Here is a 24,208-nt window from a genome sequence, read left to right as displayed (position 1 = left end):
GCGGTTAAGACACTCAATGATGTACAGAAACTGATGGGATCCTTGAACTGGATCAGGCCCTATCTTGGACTGACCAATTCGCAGTTGCAAAATTGGTACAATTCTTTGTACTAATTGACAAAACTGTGCCATTTGGTGCTTTGGTGCAGTGGAATTCTGAGTGGGATGACCCATTACATATTTTAGAATGGATGTTTTTGTCATTCCGGTCACGAAAAACTGCTCCTGGCTTGTTTGAACTTATTGCTGATGTAATCATAAAAGCCAGAAAATGATGTGTAGAACTAACAGGACGTGATCCAGCTACGATTGTTTTACCTGTTCAAAATTGGTATTTTAAATGGTGTCTGGCAAACAATTACGAGCTGCAAGCGGCTATGGCGGGTTTTCAAGGACAGATCTCGTATCATCTACCATCACACCCGCTACTGAAATTTGCTCGAGAAATACCATTTGGTCAGAAAAACTTAAGCCAGCCAGAACCTGTGAAAGGCCCTACTGTCTTTACAGATGGTTCTGGAAAAACAGGTAAAGCAGCAGTAGTATGGTATGAAAACAACAACTGGAACAGCAAAGTAGTATATCAAAATGGTTCTCCACAAGTAGTAGAGATGCGTGCACATGGCACGTTGAAGTGGCAGCTTCAAAAACAAAAAGGGGGAATGATTGGGGAGCCACCACAGGCATGTTTAGATAAAGCAGTTTATGTTCTTAACTTTCTCCATTATGGGGATAATTCTTCTCTACCTCCTCTTTTTCAACACTTCTCTTTTTTCAACACAGAATTTACAAAAAGTCATCAAAGTACATGTTAAAGATTTAGTTACTGGTCAGTGGAGTGGACCATGTGAGCTATTAACCTGGGGGCGAGGTTATGCTTGTGTTTCCACAGATACAGGCCCACAATGGACTCCAGCTCGATTTGTACGACCATCATCATCTGGAACATCCCAGAGGGTGCGGCAATATGAATACCACCTCAACCAAAAACTAAGTTCCTTGGATGGACGTAGTCATGGATACTGCCGCAAACCAAAGAAAACATCTGGATGACCCTGGCTGACGTGACCGGACAAGATTGCTTATACCTCAGTACAGCAACACCAAGCAATCCCTTTTTCACAGGTTTAATAGGGGGTTCCACTGACATCAACAAAGTTTAAGAACTTATTGATGGAGACCCCTGTGCAGCAGGTCATGGACTCAATGGATGGGAATGCCTGGTTTCCACAGATCGGGCATTCACCCTCATTGCCACCCCAGGAATCACAAATTCTGGGGTCCCTGAATACAGACTGGTGTAGTATTATCTGATTTACTGTTAGACATTGATAGTGTCAGACATGCTATGCTACAAAATAGAGCTGCAATTGATTTCTTACTTTTAGCACAAGGACATGGTTGTGATGAGTTTGAAAGGATGTGTTGTATGAATCTATCCAATCACTCAGAATCCATTTTCAGCAGTATTCAACAATTAAAGAAGGGAGTCAGGAAGCTGACAGAAAGCAATGAATTAGATCGGCTGACAAAGATGTTCGAGGGTTTGTAGGGCAAGACTTGAAGGAATCAGGCAGGACGGCAGGTACTGCTCCGTTGTTAGAAGGGGATGTGCTGGAACTTGTAGGCTATAAACCTTGGGAGGCCTGATAAGGGAAACAGAGAGGCGCCGATGTGGTGGAGAATTACTGACCCGTGAGTCATGCTCGATAAAGGGCTGGAACTTAGAGTCTTTTGCAAAAGCAGCTTAGTTGCTAACAGTCCAATTGCTAAAGTTTAAGTAGCTACCAATTAGCGCACGCTGATAAGAATTTTGAAGCATAACAACCAATCAGTTTATAAAACGTGTCTTCTGATTTCCTATATAAATGAGTGTTATATGCAATAAAACGACTCTTTGCTTGCATCAAGCTGTGTCCCGTCTCTCAATCGTGGCAAGGGTTGGGGATTGTCTGGATGGTTGATATCTCTGCTCAAGACTGTGGGGGTAGTTATCTTGGTTGTGATAACTGTGCTCCTAATGTTGCCCTGTCTTTTCAGCCTTCTGCAAAGGGCCCTGTAGAGGGCAGCCGGGACAATATTTTTAGCACAAATACAAAAAGGGGGAATTGTCGGGGGGATGCAACGAGTCTACGGAATGCCTGACAGTTCGAGAACAGCGCGACCTTGAGCAGCTTGTAGTGTATCCTTGAAAGTCTGGAAAGATCCGAGAAGAGCGGTACAAAAACAAGATAGTGATAAGAAGAACCGTCCTGACGAACTCACCAATCATGAATTGTTAGTTACTAACTAAACCAATGATATACTAACACATACTCTGAAGAAGGGGATAAAAAGGTGTGTTAGAACAATAAAGTAGCCATTTTGCATGATCTATTTACTTGTCGTGTCCATCTCTACTGCGACAGGAAGGTATTGGGAGGGAACTTGGGGGATCAGGGAGTGCTGGGGGGGTGCTGGGGTCTTGTGGGTGCCAGAGGGGTACCAGGGTGTGTGTGTGGGTGCCTGGCTCTGACCCCCCCCCCGCACTGGTCCGCGACTGTGTCCAGGCCTTCTGGCGCCATGGGGTGCAGTTGTGGCAGGTGGGCTCTGCACAGGTGAGCCACCCCGAGCCCCCCCATAGCCCCAACGCCTGGGGCCCCAAACCCTGGGGGGGGGGGCAGAGACACACCCCCCCTGACCCTGGACACCCCTGATCCCCGGGGGTGCAGGGGACCCCTCACATCCCTAGGGACTCCCCCCATATTTGGGGAACCCCCTCTACCCCACTCCCACCCCCCCAGCTGATCGAGGAGCTGCGGGACCAGTGCTGGACCTTCCGCCTGCTCAGCTCCCACAGGTACAAACTGGGGGGGTCATGGGGGTCATGGGGGGGGGTTCGGGGGGCACCCCCACCCGACCATGACCCTCCCCCATCTCCCCCCCCCAGCACCCTGGTCCTGGAGACGTGCCCCGCCGATGAGGCCAATGCTTACAGCAACCTCTACATCCAGGCGTGACCCCCCCCGGAACAGGGGGGGACCCCCACGGGGCTGGGGGGGGGGGCAGGGAGGCTGAGATGGGCCCTGCCCAGCCAGATCAGCACCCATGGGTGGGCTGTGCCCCCTCCCCCCTGTTGCGGAGGATCCACAGGGGACATCACACACAGACCAATGTGATCAAGTGAAGCCCATTTACTACAACTTTTAGCACAGTTATATACCTTATGCGCTTGTGCACGCACCTTATACAATACTCTAATTGGTACAATACCCTGTTTCATGCGACACTATCTTATCCTCTATTGGCTGTGCAAGCTTCTTCACGAGGTGTCCAGCAGTTACTTATCTCATTCTTCGGCATCCAGGAGTTGTTTGTCAGGCTCTTCCTATCTTCCTTTTTCCCAGCGTACAAGGACACAGCGTCCTTGTCCGCTTCAGCACTTTGTAAACTTATGCTTCATTCCCAGCTAAAGGCTGGATTGCTCACATGCCCTTGCCCAGCCAAGAAATCCTCAACAATTCCCCCTTTTTGTTTTTGAGCAATCCAGGCTTGCTTAATAACTTGGGATGCCATTTTTCCTTAACAAGCTAAACAAGGTAAAATTATTACAATAGCTAAAATCACAATAACTACAACAATGCCCATAATTCTTTGAGCCAACCCATTACCCCTAATGACCCAAACCATGAGGACTATGAGGAAGATGAACCATCCATACATTCTTGTGTCATCTTGCTCCGCGAACTCAGCCCAGCAATCGGTAGGTGCCAGCTTTCCGTGGGCGTCCCCACAGAGGCAACGATGGCCTCACCGTACACCAGCCCGATGCTCTTCGGAAAATCCCGGTATTTATACATTTGCAGAGGAACGGGTTTCAGCACACGTGGCCAGCGGGTGCCAAAATCCGCCTCAGTTGCAACCTATGATGCATGCGCTCGCTGGCCAGGCGCGCTGCACGAGTCATAGCCATCTTGTCTATTGGTTCATGGGCTTTATGATGCGGTTGCAGTGCACAGAGAATCTTGACCTGTTATGTTAACCAAGGTGACCTATACATTAGTTTTTGGTTGAGGTGGTATTCGTATTGCCACACCATCTATGATGCTCTAGATGATGATGGTCGTACAAATCGAACAGGAGTCCGTCGTGGGCCTGTATCTGTGGAAACACAATCATAACCTCGTTCCCAGGTTATTAATGGAAATAGACCTTACCCCTAATTTTGGCTTTAGCTAACTTTTACGTTTACCCCACACTGTCTTCCCATAATCACACTATGTTTAATCAAATTATGCTTAGCACACTTTTTACCTAATGCAAGTTCTATATACAATAAGGCACGCTGTTCTAAAAACCTCTCTGAAGGACTCAATGTCCGCTAGTCCTCTAAAGTGTAATACTTTATTAGTCGGAATCTGTCGGATCAGTGGCTCCAGCCCCCGCCGGTACCGTGCCAGTTGCCATTGGGACGATTCCGGACCCAGCATCAGTGCGAAGCCATGGCTTGACCCACTTAGCCGGGATCCAGCGAAGGCCTCGATCTGTAAGCAAACACATATACCCTCTCCCAGTAAGCTTTACTTCTGCGGGTCCGCACCATTGCCCGGACTCTGGGTCCTTATACATTACCATGATTCCTGTACTTTGTTGCATCCTTTCCGCCTGTAAAAGAGCATGATGCACTACCATCGGTGGGTCTTTGTGATCACCTGTCAATCTAAGATAATTTAGCACAAATAAGGCTTTGGCCAATCGCTCCTCTGGAAGTAAGCCCTGGGTTCCCCCCTTTTGCTTTTGCAGCATGCTCTTTAGGGTCTGGTTGGCCCGTTCGACAATAGCCTGTCCTGTGGGAAGATGTGGAATACCCATACCACAGTGAATTCCCCACAAATTACAAAATCGAGCAAATTGTGTAGAACCATAAGCCGGGCCGTTGTCCGTCTTAATTTCTTTAGGCACACCCAGCACTGCAAAAGAAGCATGAAGATGTCGTTCAATATGTAAGGCCTTTTTTCCAGCTTGTGCCGTGGCCCACATGGCAGCAGAATAGGTATCAATACACACATGCACATAACGCTTTGCACCAAACCACATGACATGGGTGACATCCATTTGCCACAACTGCAATGGCAAGAGACCTTGTGGGTTAACCCCACAGCCCAAGCCCAGCCCCTCCTTTTGACAATCGGGGCATGCTTTAACGATACCTTGGGCATCAGTGAGTGGTAAGTCAAATTGCTTTGCTAACATCCTAGCAGGTTGGTGCAAGAACGCATGTGATTGCCGTGCTCGTTGAAAGCAATTCCTCGGAGGAGGCTCCCATGCCGCTGCAACCAATTGGTCAGCTCTTTCATTTCCCTCTGAGAAACCTGGTAGTTTTTGATGACTTCTTATATGCATTATAAAATACTCTACACTCCGAGAGTTCAAGCCGCATAGTAATGACAAAACCAACATGCCCAATCTTTTGTTTGTGACCTCCTTTACCATTGCTCTTTCCATCCTTTGTACCACCCCAACTACATAAAGAGAATCGGATACGATATTCAGCGGCTCCTTAGCCCAATGCTGCAGTGCCCAAATCACCGCTTTCAATTCTAGCATCTGTAAAGAATCCCCAGGCTCTCCCTTTTCAACATGGTCACACCACTGATCATTATCATCTTTCCACGTGCAGGCGGCCGTACCTGTCTTTTTCCCAGCATCAGTAAACACTGTTACCCCGTGTACAGGTGTTTCCGACCTCCATGGTTTTTGCTCAAAGGTTTGCTGTTCCAATAGCGACCACAACTTATGCTTTGGATATTGATTACTTATCGTACCTCCAAACCCCGCTAATGACACTTGTAACACTACAGAATGCCGGATTCCCCATTCCAAATACCATTTTACCAGAGGTATTAGTAACATTTCTGGTTCCGTCCCTGCAATCTACAATCCTCGTTCTTCCCCTAATGATCAGTTGTGCAAATAATTCCAATCGGGTTACAATAGATTTGTCCGGTCGCATGGCCAAGAAGACCCATTCCAAAATTCTCAAGGGATCTGAGCGCTTTGTGTCCCACTGACAAATTACCACATAAGGGTGTTGTCTCTGAGAGTCCCCTGTATTAATGATCATCAATATTATCGGTAAATCCTCATTGCATCTGGATGCAAAGCTAAACGCAATTTTCTTTGATATATATTCTAAGGCTTTTTGCTGTTCTCCTGTCATTTCCCGTTTCTCATCTGCACGTGCGCTCGTACCCAAGAGTTCTACCAGAGGGGCCATATCGTCATTAGTGATACCGCAAAGATTCCGCACCCACTGGATATCTCCCACAAGCTTCTGGACATCATGCACTGTTAAAATTTCTGATGTTATTTGAACCTTCTGAGGTTTAACATTGCTAGCATCTATGTGCCACCCCAAATACTTCCAAGGTGCTGCCTTTTGCACCTTTTCAGGAGCGATTATTACTCCGCGATGGCTTAAGATGTCCCGTAATTGAGTTAAAATTTTTTCCTGTGGCAAGTTCCTTCCTGCTATCAAAATGTCACCCATATAATGATAAATTATCAAATGAGGAAACTGCTTTCTTACAGGCTCTAATGCCCAGGCCACATACACCTGACACATCGTGGGGGAATTGCGCATTCCTTGCGGTAACACGACCCAATGGTATCTCTTATAGGGCTCTGCCTTGTTAATCGATGGTACCGAAAAGGCGAACCGTTCAGCGTCATCTGGGTGCAAGGGAATAGTGAAAAAACAATCCTTTAGATCTATAATTAACAAATCCCATTCTTCTGGAAGCATAACTGGAGACGGCAAACCTGGCTGCAGGGCTCCCATACTGTGCATCACTGCATTCACAGCTCTGAGATCATGTAACAGTCTCCATTTCCCACTTTTCTTGGGAATGGTAAATATTGGTGTATTCCATGGACTAGTAGAAGGAACGCTCTCAATTGCTCCTCAACTAACTCTTGTATTTTTAGCAGCCTTTCAGAATTTAGCGGCTACTGATCAATCCAAACAGGCTCATCTGTTTTCCAGCTAATTTTCAGGATTGGCTGCCCCTCAGTGACCGCTCCTAAAAAGGATGGGTCACTAACATTGCCTTCATTTGGCTCAATAAATCACGGCCTACAAGGCCGAACAATTCAGTTGGGGTAGTCATGACATACGGACGTGTCGTAATGTGTTCGCCGTCGGGGAACACAAATGGGTAATGGGTAGCTGACTTACTAAGGTGGCTTGTGTGCCCCCTATCCCTGCAATACCAAAATTTGGATTGATCAATGGCCATGATGGAGGCCAAATATATTGTGAAATAATCATAACATCAGCTCCTGTATTGATTGTCATCGGTTTCTTGATGATAACTCCATCAGGCCCTTCCAATTGCACTACCTTTTCTGGTTTACCTTTTGTTATGTCCATGGCAAAATATACCTGCAGTTTCCCTGTGGAGCCGAATCCACCATCTCCACGTTGTACTTCACCTGGGTTCGGAACACATGACCTGAATGGAACTAATTGTGCTATTCTGGTACCTTTAGGAATAGAAACAGGAGGGATTAAAACATGAATCATAATTTTCACAGTCCCACAATAATCTGCATCAATAAGCCCTAGGACTACCAGAATTCCTTTTAGAGCTGTTGAAGATCGCCCCATTAAAATGCACTAAGCCCAAACCCCAATGGTCCCTTTATGTTGAATGTGTACTGCGGTTTCCACGTCCACTCCGGAGCTTCCTGCAGTGGCCGATCTGGCAGTTGCGAGGCTGCCTGAGGGCTGGCAGCCCAAACCCCTTGCATTTGTGTCGTCACGTGAGGTGCCTTGGCGCTCGGAGTAAAGTTTCCCTTCTTCCTGCATTCTTGGTGGTATGGTTATCTTTCTTACAACTGTTGCACCGTCTTTTTGTTAGCAGAAACTCTACATTGGCTCCTAATGTGTCCAAGTTTACCACAATTAAAACACTTGACCGAGGGTTTCTTACTGGCTTTATCAATAAGCGGATTCCGTACTGACTCACAGCAGTCTTTAATTTCTCAAGGACTTTCCAGTCAAACGCCTCCCATCTTTTTTGTCCATTATTTTGTATAACAACTGGAAATGCCTGGAGCATAGTCCCTTCCACAAGGGCATTTTTTATTACTCCCCTCCAATGCCTCTCCCTCTCGTCCGCAGCGGCTATTACAGGCGGCTCCGCATCTATCGCGGGCGCGGCTGGCTTCGGTTCCGAGAGGCGGGATGGATTAAAGGGCGGTGGCGGGGGCGCGGACGGTGCTGCCCGAGGGCCGGCGGCGGCTCTGGCGGCGGCCGCTCCCTGGCCGGCTGACACACGCCGCGGCGGGCGGACGGAGGGGAGGGCGGGCGGGCGGGCGGGGGAGAAAGCGGGGCTGGCAGTTTTTGTAACTGGTTCACCACCTCCGAGTCTGTCGGCTCCGGACCTGCCGGGCGACAATCGGCCCCCCCTAATTCCTCCGCTTCTCGCGGAGTAACAGGCAGGGGGATACCTTCGGCACCAGCGGCCTGGCTGGGTATAGGCAAAGGCTGTGTCCGTGCAGGCGTCTCAGCATTAGCAGAAATGGATGTTCGGGGGGGTAGAGATAGCTGTGTAGAGAATGTCCCCCTAACTGCAGCGGGGTAGGCTGACGAGGCAGCCGTGGAGGCAGCAGAAGGGGTCACCGCCGCGCAGACAGCGGCGGCTGCCTGCCGGTCCGCCCTCATTGCCTGCAGCACGTCTCGAATTACCTTCCAGTGCGCTGCGTATTTGTTTGCCTCCTTTGCCTTATCCCCCCCCGCAGCTAATAGCGTCCCACAGCGCCTTGCTTATATCATCCCAGGTCGCTACTTCAAATGCAACATTTATACTCGGAATAAGTTCTCTCTTCCAAGCCCGTAAAAGCAACCCCTTTATCACAGAATTATCGCATTTCAGTCCTCTCTCAGAGAGAAAATAACGAAGGAGCTTTAGGACTGCTTCCTGCTCTTTGTCCAACCCCATCTCCTTCTCCGACCGCTCACCTGATCAGGGCGAGATTCAAACTTCTATTCACTTGCGCGCGCCTCCTCGTCTTCCCAGCTCAGCTAAAGCTCATGTCGTGCTTCCCAGCTTAGCTGAAGCTCATGCCATCCTGCCGGGGCAGCAGGAACAGTCTCGGCCGGCTTCTCCGCTCCCTCGTTGGTTCAGCTGCACCAGAGATTCTCATAGAGACGATAAAGTGCTGATCTGAGGGTCCCTGTTTGGGCGCCAAATGTTGCGGAGGATCCACAGGGGACATCACACACAGACCAATGTGATCAAGTGAAGCCCATTTACTACAACTTTTAGCACAGTTATATATCTTATGCGCTTGTGCACACGCCTTATACAATACTCTAATTGGTACAATACCCTGTTTCATGCGACACTATCTTATCCTCTATTGGCTGTGCAAGCTTCTTCACGAGGTGTCCAGCAGTTACTTATCTCATTCTTCGGCATCCAGGAGTTGTTTGTCAGGCTCTTCTTATCTTCCTTTTTCCCAGCGTACAAGGACACAGCATCCTTGTCCGCTTCAGCACTTTGTAAACTTATGCTTCGTTCCCAGCTAAAGGCTGGATTGCTCACATGCCCTCGCCCAGCCAAGAAATCCTCAACACCCCCCCAGTATCTCCCTCCTTTTGCTGACATTTGTAATTAGTTGCACCCCCCAAAAAACCCTGAAGAGCCCCCAAATCGCTGTGTTGGGGGGGGTCTGATGGGGGGGGGGCAAGAAGGAGGCGGAGGGGCAGCAACGCTCTCCAGGGTTTATTAATGGCAGAGGTAAGCGGCCCCCCCTAGCGGACAAGGCACTTCTTAGATGGGGGAGCTGGGGGTGCTGGGGGGGCCCCCGGGGGGGGGTCCCCCCAGCTGATCCTCGTACTGCTTGCGGAAGAAGAAATCCCAGCAGCGCTCCTGGTACATGTTCCAGACATAGGACTCCTAGGGGGGTGGGTTGGGGGGGGTCAGGGCAGAGGCCCCCCCCCACCTGGCACAGCCCCCTCCCCACCCCACAACACCCTCCTCCCACCGCTGGTGGGTGATCCCCGCCCCCCCCCCCCCAAAGCCCCCCCATGTCCCATGGAGACCGCCCCCCATACAAGCCCCCATGCAATCCCCCTGCACCCCCAGCTCCTGCACAAGTCCAGTGAAGTGAGCTAGTGAGCCCCCCCCACCCTATGTGACCCCCCCCCCTTGCCTCCCCCACATCCCGGGGGGATCTCACCTGCCCCATGTGCTCTGTCTCGTCCTTATTGATCAGATACATCAGGAAGAACCTGGGGGGGGGGCTGGGGAACCCCTGTCCCCCCTCCAGGTGCCCCCCCCCCGGTCCCTCACATGTAGTTGGCCAGGTTGTGCTCCTCCAGCGTATGGGTCTCCAAGACGTGGGGGGTCGTGTCGAAATAGTCTCTCCTGATGCCGCAGATGAAACATTTTGTCTGGGGGGGGGGGATCGGGGGGGGGTCAGGGACCAGCCTCCCTCACGCCAGACCCAGGCATCCTGCAAGGCCCCCCCCCCCCGGGGGGGTCACTCACCTCCATGTCCTCCTTCACCTGCTCCTGTTGGTCCCGCAGCTCCCCAAAAGCATTGATGATCAGACCTGGGAGGGGGGGACATGGACAAGGAGGGGGGATCAGCGGGGTGAAGACCCCCCCCATAGGCTCCCCATAGCCCCCCCCCCCAGCTCCGGGGGGATCCCTACCCTGGATGATGGCCAGGAGGATGACGATGACGAAGAAGGAGGTGATGTCAAAGACGACGCGGTACAGCTCGTAGTCATCCCCTGCCAGGTCCTCGATCTCGTCCCTGATGCCCCCCCGGTCCGAACCCCCACATACATGTGGAACAGGTAGCACTGCGGGGGAGGGGTCAGGGAACCCCCAGAACCACAGCTGTCCCCCCAAGGACCCTGTCCCCCCCCCAGGGAGCCCCAAAACCCTTCTAGGGACCCCCAGGACTCCCCAGGACCATCCCAGGGACCCCCTCAGGGACTATCTGGACCCCCCAGGCCCCCCCCAGACCCACCCAGGGACCCTCTGGACACCTGCTGACCCCCAAGGGACCTCCTGGATGCCCCCAGGGACCCCAGCTTCACTCCTAGGACAGCCCCAGGCCCCCCTGAACCAGCCCAGAGGCCCCCAGCTCCTCCAAAGGGACCCTCTGGAGACCCTCAGGACCCCCTAGGACCATCCCAGGGACCCCTTGGATGCCCCTGGGACCACCCCAAACCCCCCTGGGACCCCTCAAGACACCCCCCCAGGAACCTCCAGGACCCCCGCCGGGCTCCCCATGGACCCCCTATGACCATCCCAGGGACCCCATAGATGCTCCCAGGATCCCTCCTAGGACCATTCCATGGACCCCCCAGGTCCCCTGGCCCCACCCCCTCCCAGCCCCCCACCCCACCGACTGTCATCATGTTGTCACACTTCATGTCAGGCTCATCCTCGCTCTTGTAGAACTTGCAGAAGAAGCTGAAGGCCACCACGGTGTAGAGGTACACGACCACGGCCAGCAGCCCCACCGTCATTGCCAGCTGGGGGGGGACGGATGGGAGGGATGGCGTCAGTGGGGTCCCCCACCCCAGCCCCGGTCACCCCCCCCACCCCAGCCGGTCCCCACCCACCTGCTTGCCATTGTGGGTGACGGAGGAGAGGATGGTGCGGAGGGTCTTCACCCCCATGGCGATGTCCAGGAGATGGGAGGCAAAGAAGAAGTTGTAGTGGCCCAGGAGGGACATAGCCATGTACCAGGTGAGGTAGAGGAAGGACTGGGGACACACACACACACACACCGTGGGGGGGTCATCCTGCAGCCTGGCACCCCCATCGCCAGGGGTCCAAGACCCCCAGCACCTTGGGACTCTCATCACCCTGGTACCCCCATCCCTGGGGGGTCCTGGCTCCCATCGCCCCATGACCCTCATCACCCTGGGACCCCCCACTGCTGGGGGTCCCACACCCCCACCACCCTGAGACCCCCCCCAGCCCTGTGGGGTCCTGACTCCCACCATCCTGGGACCCCCATTGCCCTAGTACCTTCATCCCTGGGGGGTCCCTGTCGTGGTTTAACCCCAGCCAGCAACTAAGCACCACGCAGCCGCTCACTCACTCCCCCCCATCCAGTGGGATGGGGGAGAAAATCGGGAAAAAGAAGTAAAACTCGTGGGTTGAGATAAGAACGGTTTAATAGAACTGAAAAGAAGAAACTAATAATGATAATGATAACACTAATAAAATGACAACAGTAGTAATAAAAGGATTGGAATGTACAAATGATGCGCAGGGCAATTGCTCACCACCCACCGACCAACACCCAGCTAGTCCCCGAGCGGCGATTCCCCGCCCCCACTTCTCAGTTCCTATATTAGATGGGACGTCACATGGTATGGAATATCCCGCTGGCCAGTTTGGGTCAGCTGCCCTGGCTGTGTCCTGTGCCAACTTCTTGTGCCCCTCCAGCTTTCTCGCTGGCTGGGCATGAGAAGTTGAAAAATCCTTGACTTTAGTCTAAATACTACTTAGCAACAACTGAAAACATCAGTGTTATCAACGTTCTTCTCATACTGAACTCAAAACATAGCACTGTACCAGCTACTAGGAAGACAGTTAACTCTATCCCAGCTGAAACCAGGACAGTCCCAGACCCCCATCACCCTGGGTCCCCCCCATCACCCCGGGCCCATCACCCCAGCCCCCCCCCACTCACGTTGTCAGTGAAGATGACCCCAAACTTCCAGATCTGATACCTGATGTCAATGGATGTGATCCTGTGGGGGTGGGGGTGAGGATGTGAGGGAGACCCCCAGGACGGGTGTGAGCCCCCCCCCCTGCCCCCAGACGAGCCCCCGCACCCACCAGGTGAGGAGGGAGCTGTCAGGGGAGGCCTTCCTCTCGCCCTGCACCCCGATCTCCAGGCTGGCCAGCTCCATCCCTAGCAGCTCTGCAATGTGCTCGTGCCCGTAGATATCCCCATACTTCTCCAGCACCGGGGGGGGCACACGACACGGTCGAGGGGGGGATGGGACACACTCAGGGTCCAGCCCCCCTCCTGTGTCCTGCGGGACCCCCCCCCCCCCTTCCTCTTGATGAACTTGTCCCAGTAGTTGCTGGGGAAGGACCTGAGGGGACAGGGAGGGGTTGGGGGGCCCTCTGTGTGTGTGTGTGCGTCCCAGCAGCCACATCTGGCCCAGGGGGGACCCCAGAGGGCCCCCAGCTGGTCCCACCAGTCCCCCGTACTGGGTGTTGACCTCCAGCCAGTCCCACTAGTCACTCAGCCCCCCCCCCATACTGGGTGTGGAGCACCAGAAGGTCCCCCTGCCCGCCCCCCCCAGACCCCCGTACTGGGTGTTGAGCACCAGCCGGTCCCACTGGCCCTTGATGTCATTGTCTGGCAGCTGCTTGGTGATGTAGAGCCCTGAGAACTCCAGGCACCGTGCCACCTCCTTCTCCCACTTGAAGATCACCAGCGGGATCTGGGGGGGACAGTGGCGGGGGGGTGGGACATGGGGGGTCAGGGGAGACATGGGGACACGGGGGTCAGGGGGGACACAGGGACATGGGGAGACATAGGGACACAGGGGTTGGGGAGGGTCAGCGAGGACACGGAGTCACAACCCAGGCCCAGGGGGCTCTACCAGCCCCTGGGAAGGGTCAGCAGGGCCTGGGGGCGTGGCCAGGCACAAAAGGGCGTGACCACCAGGTGGGGGCGTGGCCATGGCCAGATGCTGGCACAAGGTGTGAGCATGCGGGGGGGGGGGGGGGGAGACGACGGGACGACCAGGTGTGGGCATGGCCAGATGACTGGGCGTGGCCAATTAGGGCGTAGCACCACGAGAGGGTGTGGCACCATAAAAGGGCGTGGCCGGGGGCAGGTGGGCGTGGCTAGATACTGATGCCAAGTAGGGGTGGGACCAGGGTCGGGTGTGGCCAGGCGCACCTTGAGGTAGTTGTAGCTGATGATGCAGAGGAAGGCGATGAGGGCGTGGGCCAGGGCCCTGTAGCACCAGCTGCATGTAGCCCGTGCTCTCCTCCAAGAAGTAATAGACCACGCTCTCCTCCCTGGCCCCCTGGCCATTGTCGCTGCCAGCCCCGAGCCCTCCAGCTCCTCCTCGGTACCTGGAGGGTGCTCCAACACCTGGGGGGGGGGCGAGGCACCTGCCCACCCCTGCGCCCTGGGGACCTGAGTGTCCTGGTACCTGTCAGCCCACCCTACGGGCCCCACAGCCTCCCCCAAGGAGCCAGGGTGGCCCCAACCTGTGCCATACCCCCCCCTCAGGGACCCAGGGGTCTGGGGTGCCCCTGCCCCATCCCATATGCCCCCCCCAGGGACCCAGACCTTGTAGAAGAGGAGGATGAAGTTGATGGCAAAGGCAAGGAAGAGTGCCAGGAAACGCAGGTTGTAGAAGTTCCTGGACAGGTAGTTCTGCACCCGGGGGGGGACAGGGACATGCTCAGGGCTGGGGGGGCCCAGCCCCAGGACCCCCCTGAGCACCCACCCAGGGTCCGGCCCCATTGATGGGGGCCCCATTGCCCCCACCCCAGGCTGCCCCACCTCCCCAGGGATGGGGGTCCCAGTGCCTGGCTCACACACAGGGATGGGGGTGGTCCTGGCCCCCCTTTGGCCCCCCCATACCAGGAATTTGACCCTCTGGACCTCCAGCTCAGCCCAGAACTCGAAGGCTCCCTCGGCCAGCAGCTCCTTCCACTCCTGGAGGACCAATTTCCTCCTCGGGGGCACCAGGCTCGGGCCCCCCATCCGCCCCGGCCTTCTCCCCATTCTCCATGCTGGGGTGAGGGTGCTGCCTGGGTGGGGGCCTCCAGCAGGACCCTCCACCCTTCCCACAGTCCCCCCAAGGGGGCCATATACCCACCCCATAGCTCCCAGTGGAACTATGCAACACCCAATGGGACCATGGACCCAACCCTACTGCCCCAATGGGACCATGCAGCACCCAAGGGGGGGCCAGGCAATACCCAACAGGGCCACGGACCCACTCCATAGCTCGAACAGGGCCATGCAACATCCAACAAGGCCATGGACCCACCCTACTGCCCCAACGGGACCATGGACCCAACCCTACTGCCCCAATGGGACCATGCAGCACCCAAGGGGGGGCCAGGCAATACCCAACAGGGCCACGGACCCACTCCATAGCTCGAACAGGGCCATGCAACATCCAACAAGGCCATGGACCCACCCTACTGCCCCAACGGGACCATGCACCCACCCCACAGCCCCAACGGGGCCATACAGCCCCCTAGTGGGGCCATGCACACCCCAGGGGGGCTCTGGCCCCCCACTTGGCTTTTTCCGCCTCACCCTCCGGGCTCCTCTTCCTTCCGTGGCTCCTCCTCCTCCACCACCTCCTCTCCGTCCTCCTGTGGTGTGAGCCAGGATCAGGCCTGGGGGGGGGTTGGGGGCACAGACTGACTGCCCCCCAAAGCCCTGCTCAGGCTGGTCATGCCCATAGGGGACAGAAACCAGGGTTTTGGTGACCCCCTGCTCTGCTCCCCACTGCTGGGAGGGAGCCCAGGGTCCTGCCCCTCCTAGGGACCCCCCACCCAGTGTCCTGCCCCCCCCATAGGGACCCTTAGCATCTTTCTACCCCCCCAGGGAACCCAGGCATCCTGCACCTCCATAGGGACCCCCCAGCATCCTACCCCCCTATAGGGGACCCCTGGGGCCGTGTTCCCCCCCCATAGAGACCCCCAGCATCCTGTCCCGTCCCCCCCCAGGGACTCCGAGCATCCCCACCCCCCTGCCGAGCCCCCAGTGGCTGCCTACCCCAATCTTCCTCCGGAGGATGGGAGTGCCCTTGAGGGTGGGGGGGCTCGGCAGCAGGGGACTCCCCGATGTCCCTCAGCCCCCCGGGGGTGTCGGGGGCTGCCAGCCAATAGTGCCCGGGCTCCTTGCACATCCTGAAAGCCGACACTGGCACCGACGCCACTGCCTCCTCCTCCTCGGGGGGCTGTGGCAGGTGGGAGGCGGGCAGGGGGACGGGGTCTTGGGGACCCCCCTCTTCTCCCCCCGCAGCCTCCCCAGTCTTGCTGCCCCCCACAGCATCCTGAGTGGGGTCGGGCATGCTGGCCAGCAGCTTGGCCAGGGCTAGCCACTGTGCCCCTTCCACTAGCCCCCCTCCAAAAAGGGAGGTCCAGGCCAGGCGCCCCACGGCCCCCAGTGCCCCCCAGAAGCCCCCCCAGCATCACCCGGCCAGCGGCTGCCCCGCTGCCCACGCCAACTCCTGACCCGGACGGTGTCGCAACCCTCGCTGCCAGGTTTGGGGGGACACCAACAAACATCGCAACCCCCCAGCCCCCGCCAACAGCTCCCCAAAAGCTAAGGTGGGTTCAGAGGGGGGCGGGGGAGCAGTGGGATCAGGGGGCTCCTCTTCTTCCTCCTACTCCTCATCCTCTCCTTCTTCCCGGGGGGGGGGTTCCTCCTCAGAGAGGTGAGAGGCAAACTGCATTTCGAAGATGGTGTCCTCACAGAAGCTGATGAAGAGCTCCATCTTCTCGGCTTCCCCCCCTCGTTGACCACATCGAAGATGAACTGATGCTTAGATTCCTTCACTTGGGGCATCTCCCACTGCGCCTTGTTGGCGGCGCTGAGCTCGAAGTAGAGGTGTTCTATCCGTCGAGCGGCTCCCATGATCTCGATCCATCCCAAAAAAGGACAGAAATACTCCAAGATGCTGGCCACTTGCTCCAAGAAGGTCCGGAGACGTTGGTCATGGGGAACGTGCTCTGAGAGGTTGGTGAGGAGCACGGCCACGTTGAAACCGATGTCGCGAGCAGGTTCTTGAAAGTGACCAGCAAAGGCTTCCACATCAATCATCTCGTTCTCGTCCGCCTCGGAGCAGGAGAGGAGGAACTGGATCTTGGCGGGTTCGTATTGCTTCTGGCTGTCCATCGCCTTCTGGAAGTCCTTCTTGGAGATGAGACCTCGCGGGTCCAAGACGTAGTCGTGGAAGGCGTCCGAGGTCACGATGTCCCACAGTTTCAGGAACATGTCGAAGAACTTGAGGATCATGGTGACGTTGCTGGAGGACTCCACCAGCATGACCACCATCTGCCGGGTGATGGTCCCGTTCACCACGTTGCCTGTGGAGGTGGAGGGGGGGGTGTCCCGTCAGGTCCGGGGGTGCTGTAGGGACAGCCCCAGTACCTGGGGGCACCCTGGAGAGCATGGGGACAGCTCTTGTGGCCAGGGGATACCCCAGGTGGTAAAGGATACCTCAAGTGGCATGGGCCACCATGGATGGTGGGGAACACCCTGGAGAGTGAGGGGATGCCCTGGGGGACAGGGGACACCCCTGATGGCATGAGGACAGCCTGGATGGTGAGGAGGCCTCGTCTTGGGGGTCCCCCCCCGGTGATACAGGGGACCCTGGGTGGTATTCAGAGATCCTGGATGGTGGATGGGATGTCCTAACCCCAGGTGGCATGGGACAACGAGGAGATCCTGGATGGTGGATGGGATGTCCTAACCCCAGGTGGCATGGGACAACGAGGACACCCCGGATGGCAGGGGGACCCTGGGTGAGATTGGGACACCCATGGCAGCAGAGGGGTCCTGGACACCCCGGAGGGGGATGACAAGGGGACCCCACCTTCCAGCAGGGACAGCAGCATCACCACCATGTCCTTCTGCAGGTCCAGCACCTCCTTTAGCAGCCTGATCTGGCTGGAGTCCTGGGGAAAGGACAACATGGGAGGGTATCGTGGTTTCAGCCCAGCCGGTAACAAAGGACCACGCGGCCGCTCGCTCACTCCTCCCACCCCCCTCCAGTGGGATGGGGAGGAGAATCAGAAAGGAGAAAAGAAAAAAAACCCCGGAACCTCGAGGGTTGAGATAAGGGCAGTTTACTGGGACAACACAAAAAGAGAAGTTACAACAACAACAACGGTACTAATAAAAGAATATACAAAATGAGTGATGCACAGTGCAACTGCTCACCACCCGGAACCCAACGCTCCGCCACTTCCCCCACCGAAAGTCGAGAGCTCCCCCCCCAGCCCGCTCCCCATTTATATACTGAGCATGATGTCACATGGTATGGAATAGCTCCTTGGCTAGTTCAGGTCAGCTGTCCCGGCTGTGCCCCCCCCCCACCTCCCAGGTTCCTGTAAAAATTAACTCTATCCCAGCTGAACCCAGGATATTATCCACCCCTTATTCTATACCATCTACATCATGCCCAGATCCTACATTTTTCAATTAATCACCACTGTTATAAACGCTCGTGACAAATTGGAGGAGCCAATTTGTATTGAATAAAAAAATCGAATTTATTAGCAAGCGATAAGAGAGCAAAACAGCGCTGGGCGGCCGGGGAGGCAATGCTCCGCCACAGGCCCGCAACTTTATGTTACCATTACATTCCTTATATACATTTCATGTACCCCCTTTCTTGTAAGTCTCCGCCTTGTCCTGCTTCTTCTTTCCTCACTTGTGCAGGTCTGTTTCTATGTAGATTCGGTAAATTTTCTCAAGGATGAGTATCCTTTGATTTAGAATGTCTTGTGATGTGGAGAAATACAGTCTTTGTTAATTGCAGCTGTTGTCCTTCCTCTCCTTATCTAGTAAGTTATAGCCATTGCTTTTCTCCCCCTTATCTAGTAAGTTATAGCCATTGCTTTCCTCCCCCCTTATCTAGTAAGTTATAGCCATTGCTTTCCTCCCGTGACCCGTGACCTTCACGCATCACTTAAGCAAGTTTTTATTATTTACACAAGGCATATGTTAACTTTCAATATGTCTCTTCACCCTTCTCGATTTCATGAACAAAGTTAACCCGTTCATTACAATCCCCCCTTTTCTATTTTATCCTGATTTTGTTCATTAAATCGATCCAATGCTTCCTTTGCCCGCCCGAGGATAGGAGTAATTCCTCCATCTCCGATCTGTTCATATTGCTTTCGTAGCAGCATTAAATGTGCAGCTTCTAAGCGCCCTTTAACAACAGCGATTAACTTATTAAAAATGCATGGCCCAAAAGTCAAAAATAAGATTAACAAAATAAGAGGTCCTGCAATAGTTGACAATAGGGTGGTTAACCAGGGTGAATAATTAAACATGGACTCATACCAGTTCTGTTGTACTTCCCAGTCTTTTTTCCGTTTTTCTAACCCCTCCCGTAGCTTGGCCATTGTACCTCTAACTACTCCAGTATGGTCAACATATACACAACACTCCTCCCGTAGGGCTGCACATAACCCCCCCTGTTGCATGAACATTAAGTCCAAGCCCCGTCTGTTTTGCAATACTACTTCTGATAAAGACCTAACAGACTGTTCTAGGGCTGTCATAGCCTCTTCTATCCTAGCCAAATCCTCGTCGACCGCTACCCTTAGGGATTGAAATTTTTGATTTTGTTGTACGAGGGAGGTTATTCCTGTACCAGCTCCAGCAGCTCCGATTGCCATGAGAGTTGCCACCGTGAGGGCTGTAAAGGGCTCACGTTTCTGTATGTGATGGGCTTGAGTAGTTTGATAGTCATAAACGAAACTTTCGGGATGGTAAATAAGCCTAGGTATCACAGCTACTTGTATACAATATTCAGCTGTCCAATTAAAGACCTTTAGGGATATACAAGGTGTAACCCCAGTTTGGGAGCAAATCCACTTAGTATTATCTGCAGGAATTAACCACTCAGCTGTTATTTCTCCTGATTTGCGAGTTGTGTTACACAGGTGTCGTTTGTCCTTTGGGACATTTCCGATACACTTTCCTTTTCCCGATACTTGGGACATTGTTATCCCTTGTTTACGTCCAGATTCTTTATTCCACATACACTGAGCTGGATTTATTCCGTTGGACTTTTTAAATCTACTGTCCACCCCAATAGCTTCATAAAAGGGCGGTCGAATGTCGTAACACAACCAACAATGCTCAGTTATATTAGGGTGGGTAGCATTCAGTACCTGATAACTGGCTTGGAGCATATCCCACAATGGGTTGATTCTTGTTGATACGCCCGAGATATCATTTTCAGCGATATCTATGTTAGGGAGGATAGCAGCAGTCTGTACAATACTGTTACTATCATCTTCCTCTGCTACGACCGAATTTGGTCCTATACCAGAGGGTTCATTTGGCACCAGCTCTTTCCTTATTGTAATTATTCCCCCTGAATCTGCACCTGGTTCCCAAAGTCTGACTCCCCATGTTTTCCCTGTTAACCAAGCAGGATCTTTTGGGTTGGTTACATTAATATAAATATATGGGCAATTTCCACTCCATGGTCCTGTTTGGCTTCCATCCCAACCATGTGAAGCAGGTGTACATCCATGAGGCCCCCATCCTATGGATAGGAATTTATCTGGACCTCCCCCAGGAATCCAATCAGAAGCTATAGTTTCGCAGCCCCAATAAGCACAATAGTAAGAGTCAGGATGGTTGCAATACCCCTTTCCAGGGTTAGAACTGGGACAAAAGTAAAAGCCTAAGTTATGTAGACATGGGTTCCTGGGTACGATTTGACATAAGGATTGATTAAAGCTTGGGGCCCCAGCAGCAATTACTTGCTGTAGTATCTTTTGATCCTCCCACCTATAGAGCGTCCATTTGTAAGGTTGGTGGGGGGTTCCCTTTGCCTTGGGTTGTCCCTATTAGCATTAGCAACAGTCCTATCATCCAAGTGCTTAATTTCAAGTTTGAGAAAAGTGGTGTCCCTTTACCCTTGCGACAGGTATTCCGAGGGTGCTGATAATCATTTTGATTTTTGTCTTCATCCCTGGTGAGAGATGGGAGACTTTGGGGAAGCTCTGAGGACGTTTTGTTTGGGAGCAATAAGTCAAGAGGCTCCATGAGCCTTCTCTGGAGGTAGTTCATCAACCTTAATCCCCACAGCAGTACGTCTCTGCCCTCTTCTCTGCCTACTCTGTTGCTTAGAGCAGCGAGGTGTACCATCTTCTCGGCAGCAGTCGTATTCTTCAGGGGAACCTCCTTTATATTTACTTTGCTTTGACTTATATGCATCCCAGTTTGTATCCTTCACTTCCCAAGCTCCTCACCCCACTCTGACCACTGTTCGTCTGCGGGATACTTGTATTATTTCAGCCTTCGTTGGGCATAACTCATTTGCATAAAGGCAACACCTCTCAGGGTTTATGCCTTTAGCAAAAATACCCCACCATTCTTTGGGGTCTCTTATAATTTTCCCAGTTGATACTCCCACACGTAATGCTTGCTAAATTAATTTCTGTTCGTAATTATAACATTCGTGGCAAATGTCACTAGGGGAATACCCATAGGAGCAATGTGTCCACCACTTTTCTCTACAAAGTTTACACCTGTAACATACAAAGATAACATATACAGTGAGGATTTTTTTTTTTTTTACAAAAGACGGTCTCACTCCTCCACTTTTCTTCGGAACTTGATTTTCAAGCTGTTAGGGTCTCTGGTTGCCTCCCAATGAGAATTCTGAATTGGTCCTTTGATCCTGCTTGCATGAGTCCATCCTCGTTCTGCAGTCCGGACAGCAGTTTCTGTGGTAAGTAAAACAAGAAAGGGCCCCTCCCACCTAGGAGTGAGAGAGGATTCCTTCCAGACTCTGATTAATACCATATCACCTGGCTTCGCTGAATGTATGGATATATCTAGGGGTGGCCTCTGTACCACCATTCCCTTCTTTCGCAATCCCTCTCTCCTTTTCATTATCTGAACAATATAAGGGTTAATACTATTTTCATCTAGAGTAGGATGATTGGCTGGGCATTCCATATCATAGGGCATGCCATACAACATTTCAAATGGGGAAATTCCAGTATCCGCTCGGGGCTGAGTCCGAATATTTAATAAAGCAATTGGCAAACATTTTACCCAGGACATTTTGGTTTCTATCATTAACTTAGTTAGTTGCTTCTTTATTTCTCCATTCATTCGTTCTACTTTCCCAGAGCTTTGGGGATGCCACGGGGTATGGAACTCCCACTTAGTTCCAAAGGGGGCTAGAGCTTCTTTTACTACTTTGGAAACGAAATGTGGGCCTCTATCTGAATCAATAGTTTCAATATTTCCATATCGCGGTATGATATGCTCTAAAAGTGTTTTTACCACTGTATTGGCAGTTGCCCTAGCAGTAGGGAATGCCTCGACATAATGAGTGAGGTGGTCTACCAGTACAAGTAAGTGTTTATATCGCCCTACTTTAGGGAGATCAGTAAAATCAATCTGTATTCTGGCGAATGGTTGGTGTGCCAATTCCCGTCCCCCTTGTACTTTTTCTCTAAGATGCTGCTTATTGATCTTCTGGCACATTAGGCACCCTTGTACAATTCCCTTGGCTACATTATAAACCCCAATACACATGTATTTTATTGCAAATTGATCAACCAGCGCTTGGACACCCCAATGAGTCTTTGAGTGCATACCTCTCATTATTTTCCATGTTAGTGCTTTTGGTAACACCTGTCTCCCATCGGGTAGTTCCCAATTACCCTCCTTTTCCACTACTCCCATTTCCTTCAATTTATCCATTTCTGGTTTACTAAACTGTGGGCTTAGGATTCTTGCCGGCGTTTCACCTGCCGGCGGGGCGGTGGTCACAGCAAGTAGTGCTGCCGCCTTGGCCTCTTGATCAGCAAGATTATTCCCTCGAATTTCAGGGGTTGTTCCTCTTTGGTGTCCCTTAACATGTACCACAGCTATTCGCTTGGGCCCTCTTATTGCTTGTAGAATTTTGACAATCAGTTCCTCATGAACCAAACCCTTTCCTTGAGAATTAATAAGTCCTCGTTCTTCCCAAATTTTCCCAAAAGTATGTACCACTCCATACACATATTTTGAATCCGTGTACACGGTTCCTTCTTTGTCCTTTAAAAGTTCCAATGCCCTAAGTACTGCGTATAATTCACATGCCTGCGCCGACCAACTAGGACTGAGGGGTCCGGACTCCTTTACTTCTAGGCTCCCCCCATCCACAATTGCATATCCTGACTTCCTTTTCCCTGCTATTACTCGAGATGACCCATCAGCGAATAACTTTTCTCCCTCTCCCAATTCTACCTCTTCCAGATCTAGCCTAATTTTTGTTTGTTCTTCAATGGTCTGAAGGCAATTATGTGTTAACTCTTCTTCAGGACCCCCATACAAAAATTGCGCCGGATTTTGCAAATTCGTTGTTCCGATCTCCAATTTAGGGGAATGGATTAGGATCCCTTCATATTTTAAAAGCCTAGCATCGGTGATCCATTTTTCAGCTTTTTGTTGGAGAACCCCTCGAATATTATGAGGGGAGAACACCCTTAATTCACTTCCAAACGTTACCTTATTCGCCTCTTCCACTATCAGGGCTACAGCAACAACTGCCTGTAAACAGGTGGGCCACCCTCTACTGACGGGGTCTAATAATTTGGAAATGTACCCTACGGGTTTCCTTTTTCCTGCCCACTCCTGGGTCAAAACCCCGTATGCTGTCCCCTCCTCAGTGGCCACAAATAAATAAAAGGGTCTCTTCACATCAGGCAGACTCAAGACAGGGGCGTTAACTAGATCGGCCTTGAGACCCTCTAATCTTTCTTCATCCTCTTGGGTCCACTTAAGCAATCCATCCATAGTTAACTTTTGATACAAAAATCGCACTTTCGCACTAAAGTTCTCAATCCACTGCCTGCAATACCCAAATAGCCCCAACAATTGTCTAATCTGTCGCTTACTCTTCGGGGCTTTCAGTGATAAAATCCCATTTACTCGTTCAGGGTCTAACTTCTTAGTCCCCTTGCTTATCCAGTGTCCTAAATATTTTACCTCCTCTTCCACAAACTGTAGTTTTGACCGTGATATCTTGAGGCCTTGAAGGCTCAAAAAATTTAACAACCGTATGCTTTCTCTTCTGACTGTCTCTTGATTCTCTCCTGCCAACAATAAGTCATCCACATACTGTATTAGCACGACCCCATCTTGCAACCGGTATTCCCGTAGAATCCGTTCTAGGGCTTGTCCAAATAAGTTCAGGGATTCCGTGAACCCTTGGGGAAGTACAGTCCACCTTAACTGCTGTTTCCTATGAGTGTCTGGGTCTTCCCACTCAAAGGCAAAATAATCTCTACAGTCCTCCTTAAGAGGGCATGACCAGAATGCATCTTTAAGATCTATTACACTATACCATTGGTTTTCGGGCCCCAATTGACTCAACAGGGTGTGTGGGTTTGCCACTACCGGGAACCGGCTGGCAGTCCGTTTATTGATTTCTCTTAGG

At 52.5% G+C, this 24,208-nt stretch overlaps 3 protein-coding genes across 3 annotated transcripts in view; 1 reads left to right on the top strand and 2 right to left on the bottom strand.

Moving 5' to 3' along the window:
• Window positions 1–3,084, top strand: part of LOC138683632 (mitogen-activated protein kinase kinase kinase kinase 1-like) — a 31,824-nt gene extending 28,740 nt beyond the window's left edge. The window contains 3 exon segments of the mRNA XM_069775627.1: window positions 2,525–2,597; window positions 2,784–2,839; window positions 2,930–3,084. Coding sequence (XP_069631728.1) covers window positions 2,525–2,597; window positions 2,784–2,839; window positions 2,930–2,999 — 199 coding nt within the window. The 3' untranslated portion in view covers window positions 3,000–3,084.
• Window positions 3,085–9,818: 6,734 nt separating this feature from the next.
• Window positions 9,819–16,087, bottom strand: LOC138683577 (ryanodine receptor 1-like). The gene is given in 21 exon segments (XM_069775567.1): window positions 9,819–9,944; window positions 10,228–10,279; window positions 10,341–10,441; window positions 10,539–10,603; window positions 10,706–10,822; window positions 10,825–10,858; window positions 11,414–11,539; window positions 11,630–11,773; window positions 12,712–12,772; window positions 12,861–12,992; window positions 13,082–13,123; window positions 13,347–13,477; window positions 13,942–13,999; window positions 14,001–14,085; window positions 14,088–14,139; window positions 14,341–14,427; window positions 14,638–14,713; window positions 14,715–14,789; window positions 15,325–15,383; window positions 15,790–15,819; window positions 15,821–16,087. Coding segments are annotated over 21 exon segments (1,920 nt in total).
• A 254-nt stretch (window positions 16,088–16,341) lies between these two features.
• LOC138683576 (ryanodine receptor 1-like) lies at window positions 16,342–18,191 on the bottom strand. The gene is made up of 2 exons (XM_069775566.1): window positions 17,615–18,191; window positions 16,342–17,105 (listed from the first exon to the last, which is right to left on the bottom strand). The coding sequence occupies exons 1-2, from the start codon at window positions 17,712–17,714 to the stop codon at window positions 16,342–16,344; spliced, it is 864 nt and encodes a 287-aa protein (XP_069631667.1). The 5' UTR covers window positions 17,715–18,191.
• Between the last annotated feature and the right edge of the window lie 6,017 nt (window positions 18,192–24,208).

Source organism: Haliaeetus albicilla, chromosome W, assembly GCF_947461875.1.
Source record: "Haliaeetus albicilla chromosome W, bHalAlb1.1, whole genome shotgun sequence".
Lineage (NCBI taxonomy): Eukaryota > Metazoa > Chordata > Aves > Accipitriformes > Accipitridae > Haliaeetus > Haliaeetus albicilla.
Note: the sequence above shows the minus strand (reverse complement) of the source record. Positions and strands in the feature narration are given on the sequence as shown.

What these genes read in the sequence shown, in the direction of transcription:
- LOC138683576 (XM_069775566.1), bottom strand. Translation starts at nt 17,714, where the DNA reads ATGTTGTCCTTTCCCCAGGACTCCAGCCAGATCAGGCTGCTAAAGGAG. An exon ending in GCTGCTGTCCCTGCTGGAAG is followed by an intron (nt 17,106 to 17,614) that starts GTGGGGTCCCCT and finishes CCACCTCCACAG; the next exon opens with GCAACGTGGTGAACGGGACC.